Below are 11,124 nucleotides of genomic sequence, written 5' to 3' on the forward strand. Positions count from 1 at the left end.
TTACTGACATTTCAGTTCATAAGGCATAAATATAATCTGGAGTTATTTCTACAGTTAGTTTACAGTTTGTAAAATTGACATGCATGGCAGATTCAGATGGGACTAAAACCACTGAGAAACACCAGATGCTGTGCAAACCTCACCTGTATGCCACTAACCCTCCTGATGACACTGCTGCACAGACTAAACTATTTAATCACAGCCATTGCTTCACTGGCTCTTCCCATTTTCTTTATCTTAATATTTTATACTAATTTGTTGCCGTCTGTCTCTGAGGGTCTCAGTTGTACATTGCTATTACATTGCTATTGCTATGCCATTATTTTGCAATGCTAAGTCATTATTTTGAGAAACTTTACTATTTTGAGAAACATTCTTTTTACTTTGAGATGCTTTATGCCTTTGAGATGAGAAAGTGTCTCAAATAATCAAAAAGCATCTCAAAGTAATGACAAAGTTTCTCAAAATAATGACTTATTCTCTCATTAATTTGAGATACTATCTCAAAATAATGACTCAACATCCCAAAATAATGAGATAATATCTCAAAATAATGACTTAGTATCTCAAAATAATGAGATTATGTCTCAAAATAATGACTTAGTATCTTAATGAGATAATACCTCAAAATAATGACTTAGTATCTCAATGGGAGAATATCTTAAAATAATGGCTTAGCATCTCAAAATAATGAGGTAATATCTCAAAATAATGATTTAGCATCTCAAAATAATGAGGTAATATCAAAAAATAATGATTTAGTATCTCAAAATAATGAGATAATATCTCAAAATAATGAGATGCTCTCTCAAAATACAGACTTAGTATCTCAAACTAATAAGATAGAATTTCCAAAATAATGACGTAGTATCGCAAAGTGGCATAGCAATTTACTTACGAATTTAAAAAAATAATTACGCCCTGGATATTTTCAGGTGTCATGAACGGGCTTCCATACTGCTGCTGCCACGCGCCCATCTCAGCTGCGGCTGTTCTAACCATACGCTGTATAAGGTTTGGCGCGGTTGCTCTCACTCCTAAACAGTAGGGGGCGATATTCACGTCCACGCTGCGAAGCACTCCAAATCGAAATGAGACGGAAAAATCTTTTTTGTTTTTTTCAAATCATCACAGCCACCAGCCTCTCTCTCCGGTGCTGTTTGCATCCAAATTCCTCTCCGGTGCATGAGAAAGACCCGCTGCGCTCCGACCTACCGGCCGAATAAGTAAGTGGAACTGCGCTGAAAACATTTGGGCTTTTTCGGCTGAGCGCTATCAGCGCATTTCCTGCAGAGAAAACTTGTCTTAGTTCGCCAGCTTCCATTTAGCGAGTTAGCCCGTTAGCTTCAGCCTTTCATTACCTGGAACTGAAAACGGTGTTCTGCTCTGCTCCGAGGCGGGCTGAGCCGGGAGACGGGTTTTGTTTATGTGCTGGAAACTGGTGTGTTACTCGCCCACGTTTCGTCGCATGTGTCTCTCTAATAATTAGACTCAAAACAGAAGAAGAAGAAAAAACCCAGAACAAAACAAAATGTGAACATGTTCGTGGTACCCAGTGATGCTGCACTCGCTGTTGTTTTCAGTGAAATTACAGGTCTCTCTCTCTCTTCCCCTCTCTGTCTGTCTCTCTCTCTGTCTGTCTCTCTCTCTCTCTCTATTTTTTTCAGATGTGTAATCATATCTGTTTGTCTTTTTATCCCTATATATTATGTGTATTTTTAAAGATTTTTTTAAATATGTGTATTTTTAAAGAAAAAAATCTCTGATCATTGTAAATATAATAAGCAGCCTAGTCAGCATATACATGCAAATGCAGGAGTTTTTAAAATGTAACACCATGAAAATACTAACCTATAAAAGAACTGTACTGTTTTTAAAGTATTTTCACGGCCATTCAAACAAATTGAAACAAATTGTGTTGTAAATAAAGGTATAGAAGGGTTCTAACATATCTAGTAATATTAACATGTTTCAAATAATTAGTAGGAAACTAGTAGGTAAAACATTTTTGTATTATTATTATTATTATTATTATTATTTCTAAAATGAAAAAGGGCAGTCTTAGATACGTCCAGAAAGATACATATACAAACATGAATCATGTTTTCAAAATGCGGAAAAGGCTGCATGACATAAAAAATTGATAAATGAATATCTACAAGTCGTTGTATTTAAAGTGGTGATAAAATCTCATGGGCAATACCTTGACCAAACACAAACAAAACAACAAAAGATTACAGTATATTATTAGTTATTTAATAGTTTCTTATTGTACCCAGCTTGAAATATGATTGTACACTATATGTGTATTTATTTTTTACGTGTAATTTACTGAGGGAACCCCTGCATTTGTAAGGAAATTCGCCAGATATTTTTTTCCACTCTCCCGCCGCCATTTCTCTTAGACTGTCTCTCATATTTGGCATTGCCTATGTAGTTTTATTTGAAGACATGAAGGACAGGCTTAAATTAAACATATTCAAAATATTCAACCCAAATCTCTGTCCTTGAGCTGGGTTGTGAAGCTCAGCACTGGCAGAGTAACAGAACCGCTACATGAAAGTGTTCTGTGCCTTGTTGAGCTGCTAACCGCAGACAGTTTCATTTTGAGGTCACAGTGTGGCGGCTTTCTTACCAATTAAATATATCTGATGTGGGAAAATCATCTCTTGTTGTTAGGCCAGTCTGACAGTTCCCGACATATAATTCATACTTTTGTAATTAGCAGCCAAATTATTCTCCAAGAAATGTGTTAAGCTTGCGTAGATCATGGAATTTGCATAATGTCTATGTTGCTCAAATGCTGCCTGTTTCTCCAGTTCATAACTGATATTGAAATTTTTATGTATTTCATCCTGGTTGTTGTCATATTGCTGAGTTATGCTAACAACACTTCAAAGCACTCTGAAGTGTATAAAAGCCAATATGTTGATTTATTTAGAACATAATAAATTAAACACACAGTAAAAACTTTAAATTAAAAAAATCTTGATTGAAGGAAAACACAGACAATTAAACATGAGAAAATCAACAGAGAGAGTAAGAGTAAACATTTGTAAACAACTCTGTGAGACAGAAGCAAAAAGCTATAGAATAGTTATCTTAGAGGCATCAGACAGTTCTGAGATTCAGTTCCATACAGTAGTAGAAGTGTAAACCTACTAGGAGAGACTGCGGCACAATACGTTTTTTTATTTGCTAAATAATTTTAAAAGCAAGATTAATTTTTTTCTAAGTAACATGCACCCCTCTGTTACAAAAGAAAATGTAAGCTTGTGCTTCCTGCACCTACTGTTGATGAACAATTCAGCTGAAAGAGGAGTGCAAACGTTAAAACTTTCTCCATGGGCAGGGTTAATTGTAAAAGGCTAAGTTGTAACAGTAGATAGAAAAGTCTAGATAAAAAGCACAAGTAATTTAATACAGTTCTGTGTTTTTGAACCAGACAAGCTTTCCTGCGTAAAACCTCTGAAAAAAATGAACTGTTGTGCATTTATATGGGGGACATATGGACTTCTCTCATTGTCTGTCTGGGGAAGCTTAGTTACAATATCTGTTAGATTGCTGTCAAAATTCACAGATGTTGCTAGGTGACTATTAAAAGATGGCCAAAAGCATGTTCAGCTAAGATCTGTTTAACTACATAAAAATGGTTCTTAAACTTAGATATTTAAAAGTATTAACCTTTACTGTAAATGAAAGTCTGATTTCTAAGAAAGTGCTTGTTGAAAATGAAATTTGCCCAGTTTCAACCCCAAAACAGAAATACATACTTCATCCTGATCTTGGTACTCAATTTAAATAGAACGTATTAATATTTGTGTTGCTTAATAAATTATCTTTGTTCTTTTCCTCTGTACCAGCAGCTGTATTTAGGTTTTCTTTGTTTTTCTGGTAAAACATAAAAGTTTGTGGGTCATTTAAGGATGAATTACCTGGACTAGTGGTTCCCAGACCTGGTCTTGGAGGACTTCCTGCCATGCACATTTTAGTGTTTCTCCTGCTTCCATAAAACCTAATCCAACTATTCAGCTATTTAACAAACTTCTCTAGAGAAGGGTGAAAACGTTAAAACACGTAGGGCAGTTGGAACTTGAAGTCCTGGGTTTGAAACTTTGTCTTTTTCTGGTTGAAAGAATGTTGTCCTCATTGAAAGAATGAAGCCTTAATCCATTGTCTTCTTTTTTTTTCCAGAATCTAGTGATTGGAAAGGCAAGTCTGGGTGGAGATCCCAGACCCAAGGTAAGCCTGAAATAATGATGGAGGTTGAGCAGAAGGACGGATCTGATAACAGTCTGGTCTATGGAAATAATCCTGCCAAACGTGGCAGAGGCAGGCCAAAAGGGTCAGTTAAGAAAAAGATTATCTCTGTCACAGAAGTAACACACAATGTCAGGACATCAAAAAGAGTGGATTATTTTTCACCTGAAACAGTGTTTAGACCGAAAGTGAAGAAGCGTGGTCGCCCTAAGAAGATAAGAATGCCAGGACGGCCAAGAAAGATCCCCCTTACACCAGAAGAGGAAGCAGAGAGAATGTTGAGGTTGAGCAAGCAGAGGAAACGGAGGCTTTCTAAGCCTCTTGGGAGACCCCGCATCCATCCCCTCATAAATATCCCTAAAGAGAAAAGGGGAAGAGGTCGACCACGCAAATATGAACCCATAGCAAGAGCTTCTTCGCAAAATGGTACAGTCAATGGAAACCTGAAGAAAAGTATAAAGAGGATGTCTGAGCTTAGTGAAGCCATTCCTCGAAAGAGGGGACGGCCGCAAGGTTCATTTAAGAAGAAACGGGGTCTAGCGGCAGGTTCACCAGCAAAAAGGGCCATTCAGGGGACTCCTAGAAAGAGGGGGAGACCCCCAGGTTCTGGAACCAAGATATCAGTCAGGCAGGAGTCAAACGGAGCTCCTCGGAAGAGGGGCAGACCCCCAGGCTCTGGAACGAAACAAAAGGTCATAACACAGGAAGCAGATGGAGCTCCTAGAAAGCGAGGGCGACCCTCAGGATCTGGGCTGAAGATAAAGTTTGCAGCACGGGAGACGGACGGAATTCCTCGAAAAAGGGGTCGGCCCCCAGGTTCCGGAGCAAAGATAAAACTGCCATCACAAGAAGCAAATGGAGCCCCTCGAAAAAGGGGAAGACCACCAGGTTCTGGAAAAGCCAATACTCATGCAAAGGAGACCGAAAACAGTGATCTGAGCAGCAGCAGTGCCGTCTCTGCCAGCAGCCATCCTCGTAAGAGGGGCCGTCCTAGCAAGGCAAGCCTTGCTGAAGCCTCTGCAGGCAGTAAAGGTGAAGAGCAAAGTGAGGTGAATGACGCATCCGCACCTAAACGACCCCGTAACTCATTTGCCTCATCTGAGTACTCAGGTGTGGAGGCAGAGACAGTGGCAGATGCTGCAGACCAAAAGGCCAGCGGGAATGATGCTGCAGAGGTGGCACCTGAAGGGGTGGTTGGAGGGAAGAAGCATAAAAAGAAGTAAGAAGAAGTAAATCATTGAGTGCAACAGAGCACAGAATATTTTTGAATGAGTTTTTAACAAAATGAAAACAAATTGTGTCATCCTGAAGGTTATCTTGAAGGCTAACCTTTTTATCCGTTTTATTTTCTTTGTCGCTTGAGTTCTGTGCCTTTTGCATGTGTTTTTAAAGATGGTTTGGTGTTCTGACGTTCTGTTCCATCAGCTCAATGTTAATCCAAAGTGAAAAGCAGACCTTTTCAGAAGTCCATTCTGAGACTAAACGGAACACCAGTGAACTAAAGGCAAATGATTTTCTGCCGTTACAAATAAGCTGTTTGCATGACTAGCTTGTCATCCTCTATAAGCAAGATGTGAATTTGGAATTTTTTTATTGTGCAATTTTACCAGGTAAGAAAATAAAAGAATTGAATTAAGGATAAAACTCAGTAACTCTGCTAAAATGCAGTGTCATCTATGATGTACTCTAGTGTGTACTGATTACATCCTCGCTAGCTGGTGGCTAGATTTTGTAGCAAGACTATTGTTTGGAGGGTACTGGGAGTGAAACAGAGGACATGTTTTCTGGGCCCTGTGGGAGGGGGAAAAAGTAAAAAGCCCAGATATTTTTTACAGGTTACATCACCAGACAGCAAAATGTAAATATACAGCAGTTTTGCTATTTCTCCACACCAGAATTTGTAGATCTCTTAACAACGTATTTTAAAATTCTTTGCGGATTGTTGCGTTTTACATAAAACAAGTCTAGTTAGTTATCATTGCATCTTATGTTGCTTTGGTACGCTTATGTTGTCATGTACATATCCAGTAACATCTACATAAAAACTGTAACTGCCATATTTACTCTGTTGATGAGTATTTTAATGGCTTACATGGATCAAATTTGCAATTTGAAGAGGTTTGCAAGTTTGTTTGCGTGGTTTGTTGTAGGGATTAGAATTTTGACCGATAACTGACCATTATTTGTCAGTGAATAATCGTTAACCGACAAACCTTAAATAACTACCCATGAAAACAAGAACCACAGCACTGTTTTAATTAAAAATGACTTGCATTATTGAATGAAAAATTGCACCCTAAAGTAACAGATATGACAGAAACCTAATGGAGTCTAGTACTTACCCCATATTATTAAACCAACTTAAGAAACATTTATGGCCTGACTGGAGCCAAATGCATAATGTAAACAACAATTACTGTAAAGTCAGTAGCTCATGGCTTTTAAGCTTTTTGTCATGGAATTTACTACATAGGCTAATCGTTAGCTAACAAACACATTTGCAGGCTAGCTTAAGGCTACCTTCAGCAAAAGTAACTTAACATTTAAAAAAAAAAAAACAGTTGTAGTCTAACCTGGCACTGTCGTGTGGCTGAATATCCTTGTTGTGAAACTGCTGTAAACTACTTTTAGGATGGTTTAATCTGTGCAATGTGCCAAGTTGACAGTCAGAATTGACTCCAGAAAGTTCAATGAAAAACCCACCTGTTGAAATATCAATTGTTTATTGGAACTAAAATGAACTTTTCAGTTGAAGCATTCGTTGAACATTTAAGTATTTGTCGGTTAACGGTTAATCAGTTAATCGGTTAATTGTTAAGATCCATTTTTGTTTTTGTTGTTTTTGTTTTGGCACCTTCTACCCAAAAACAAATGTTTTATTTTTTTATGTTTTTAACGTGTGAGGACATGAATATATTTTAAAGGAAAAGAAAACGATTTTAATGTACACCTTCTTCCCTTCTTTTAGACATGGACTGAATTAGAACTTCTGAAATTATTTCTGTGAATGTGTGACAATTCATGTTGTGTGTCTGTTTGAATTGATCCACACATCGTGAAAGATGACTGGTCCTTTAATTTCTATTTCTGTCATATGTGTTTTGCCTTATGATACATGTGTTCTCATAGGAGTGAGAATATGCCATGTTGTTTTAAAAAAATATACAGAAATGTTACGTGTGCTACATGTGATGTTTTTAAGCATTTTCGTGCAGGTGCTATCAGATCTTTCGTTGGTACAAAGAGAGTAATGTGAAGAAGGATGCCACCCAAACTCTAGAAAGTATTGTGCAGTATGATGTTTATGGGAAAAATAGGTGTCTTTTATGTTTTTTATACTTATAAAATACTGTCATACTTTGTCTTACGGAAATGGCCTTCCAATAAAGATGTTTGAGAAAACTGAAGTTTTGAAATTAGAAAATTGAAAGGTAGTTTTAGAGAATCAAGTGTTTGAAAATTCATAGTATCCCTTAGATTTTTATTATTTTTTTTAAACAATTGCACTTCACCTTGGTATTGTAGTTTCAGTAACACTGTACTGTAGCGTGCTGTTCACAAGGCTACATAACACCTATATAAGCTTGTCTTGACAACTGACCTAACTCTACATAACTGTTTATAAGTGCTTATTCCAAAAGGCATCATCTGTCATAAAGGCTACTTTGGCTGACTTTGATCAAAATTGGCAAATGTAACCTTTATGACATGATGCTTGTTGGAATAAACATTTCTAAGCAGTTATGTAGAGTTATGTCAGTCGTCATGACAAACGTATGTAGGTGTCATGTAGCCTAATGAACAGCACACTACAGTACAGTGTTACCGTAGTTTCTAACTTTTACTCATTTATCTGCAAGACTGATTTTATTAATCCTACCTATGTTTCTTTTTTTGGTTTCGTTAATTTCACGTTTCATGACTTTTTAATGACCATTGTAATTACCATAACATGACAAAGTCAAATGTCCGTGTGGTATTAGATTTCATTTCATAGTTGGGAGGACACTTAATTCTGCATGATTGAATTGCTCGGCCACAGTCAGAAATACAAAAAAAAAGAAAAAAATGCCTCAATGGTATGTTCCAACAATACCTATTTAAGCATTTTGACTAAACCAACAAGGCTGTTAAACTCACATGCCATTGCTATGTTTCTTTCTTACCTTTTTCTAGGCAATATACTCCCATCTGGCAGAGTCAAGCTCTTGGTATTTTTTGTACTTGACGATATTGTTTGCCTGGTAAATTAGAAAGATGCATTGATGTGCATCAGAGGAGGCATTACCCTTGTTGATTTGATGGTGCTGTTATATATTAGGGGAGATGTTAATACATTGGTGATTGGCTGCAACTAGTTTGGGAAATACAATTCACAAAGTTACAAATTTGTTGAATCGCAAATGTAGGCTAGCCTACGTGAACATCGCTTCCGCACAAAGAATGGTGGTCTTTTTAAAACTGCAGCTCGCACTTGTGGGATATGCTGTTTATTTAGTTTAAGTAAATGTTTATGATGCCTTGTTCTTTGAAACGTTTTAAGCAGTAATCGTGTACGTCCCTAGGTGAAACAATGTGTAAAAAACAACTGCTTTCTTTTGTTTCTAAAAGTACTGACTTGCCGCTATTTTTCTTCTTTTTTTTTTTTTTGCTTAGTCTACTTGAGTATGCCATAGTGCATAGACTCATGTTCTACTCTAGCATCTTTTTAGATGTTTGATTTAGGTATTAATCTGTACTTGTAACCATTAGATGCTGTTTAATGTGAGTTCTTGTATCTCTTGGGATGTTACTTTATCTTAATAAAATAATCATGTTCAATCAAGTTGTAGTGCTTTTTTTAGCCAGGTTTCGCATATTAGTTCACTCTTTAATATTCCCTTACTGTACTTACTTTTTTGGCAGACCATACAGGTACAGTAGACAGTATTCTTTATTACTATTTAATTGCTTTCATATGTAATTACATTTGAATTAAGTTTTTGTTTTTTGTATTTATTTGTTAATTTTATATTTAACATGAAGTTTGTTTAGGTATATGCAATAATGATATGCTTACAGAAAACACAGATTGCATGCTACAGCAGGTAAGAGCAGTAGTAGTAGCAGTTGATAACTCTGTGATGTATAAATAATGTATCCAACCCTAATCCAAGCAACTAAGGTTCTCATTATTTTTCCGTCTTATTGATGTTCATGCATTCTTGCTGAAATGACTAAAAGAAACGTAAACAAAATAAAATTGAATAAAAAGAATGTTTTGTGTGAGCAATAAAGAGTGAATTCAGTTTAAATTTCATAACTCAGAACAAAACCTTGTATCTCCATTTTGTCTTTTTTTTTTTTTTACATTATTTGAAAACACCATCTGTGCTTTACATTGGGTCAACCTTTACCTGACAAATGTAAAGTTCAAAATTAACTGGAAAAAAAATCTCATCTCATTACAACTCTAATCTCATTGCATTAATTACAAAAAACAAAATTTCCCTTTCCTGTAAAGTTACTGTTTTTTCATTGTTTACTCCACCAATAGTTTTCCTTATACTCATCCTCCTCGTACCTCAGCCTTCCGTTCCATTCATCTGGCCTGCTGGCAGCCCCTCTGTCCTTTTGAAGCTTACCTAAGGCCCTCTACTCTCCGACTCTTTCACTGGTACGCTTCTATGAGGTGTATCCCTATATTAAGGCTTCCATACAATAAATAAGGACAATGTAATGTTTAATGTTCTCCTGCTGCGATGACTCGTTGGGATGCTGTGGCCTGTAATCACAAACTTCTAACATGCAGTTAGATTGTAACAACCAATCCCTGCATGATGTACTATTCTGTTGTCCCTCAATTGACACATTACCCAACATGTCCCCGTATATAACATCAAGTCTAAGGGTAACACGATTGTTCCAAGATCGTTGCTTTACAACATCTGCTGTAAGTGCTATATAATGAATTAAATTGACTTTACCTGCCATATTTGCCTCTTTAGTCTCACAACGCTTAACAGCAACACACCGTTACTCCTTTAAGTGCAGCAAGACGGGCTTGACCCCTGTACCTCTTCAGACTAAAGTCATCCACCAACTCCACTTGAATCCTTACTGTCTCACTTCCAGCTCTGATAATCAAATGCCCTACCATTTGAAACTAGTTCTGTTGCTTCCCGCCACTAATTTAGACTCTTTGTACCATGTTTTCTCCCTACGTGGTTACAGTTATTGTAACATTCTGTTAGGATCAATGAACGCCTTCTGTAGCCCAGAGACTTCTGAATCACCAACTCGTTGAATGCTAGTCTTCAGGTGTATCATACCTGACCAGACACAGTTCCTTGTTTAACTTGAAGTTCTTTGGACTTGCATGGTGTCAGAAAAGGGTCAAAAAGATTTTGAGCTTGTAAAACAATATTCACAAATGTACTGAAATTAGCAGTTGTGTTTGAGCAACATCTTACACATAAAACCCAGATTCACAAATACGTAAAAATAAAATACGTAAAATTTAAAATATATAGAAAGAATTTTTGAATGTGTTAGTACTACTTACATGATTTACATTGTGCCAGACCATAAAATCACATGAAAATTTTGAAGTTCCAAGTGTGACAGCGGGAGTTTTTCAGTGTGGTATTATAAATCTGCGAACACGTCTTCATTACTTCACTTCTTTTTGCAACTGCTGATTTTTGACCCTGTTTTGCCGGCAAATTGATGGACCAATAGGAAAGTTTTGTATCTGTATATAATAGTTATTATATGTCTATGACCTACATATTGTGGCGTCACTCAGAGAAAAAATCAGGAAAAGCCTGTTCTGCTTAGAAAAGAGCTTTTTTTATTAAGACGGGCAGAAAATTAGGGCACATC

At 36.7% G+C, this 11,124-nt stretch overlaps 1 protein-coding gene across 1 annotated transcript; it reads left to right on the plus strand.

Annotated features, from left to right (window-relative positions):
- The first annotated feature begins 1,113 nt into the window (after positions 1–1,113).
- Positions 1,114–9,081, plus strand: si:ch211-288g17.3 (origin recognition complex subunit 4). The gene is made up of 2 exons (XM_036567224.1): positions 1,114–1,226; positions 4,195–9,081. Exon 2 carries the CDS (start codon positions 4,257–4,259, stop codon positions 5,481–5,483), a length of 1,227 nt encoding a protein of 408 aa, XP_036423117.1. The 5' UTR covers positions 1,114–1,226; positions 4,195–4,256; the 3' UTR covers positions 5,484–9,081.
- The last annotated feature ends 2,043 nt before the right edge of the window (positions 9,082–11,124 follow it).

This window comes from Colossoma macropomum, unplaced genomic scaffold (assembly GCF_904425465.1).
Source record: "Colossoma macropomum unplaced genomic scaffold, Colossoma_macropomum, whole genome shotgun sequence".
Lineage (NCBI taxonomy): Eukaryota > Metazoa > Chordata > Actinopteri > Characiformes > Serrasalmidae > Colossoma > Colossoma macropomum.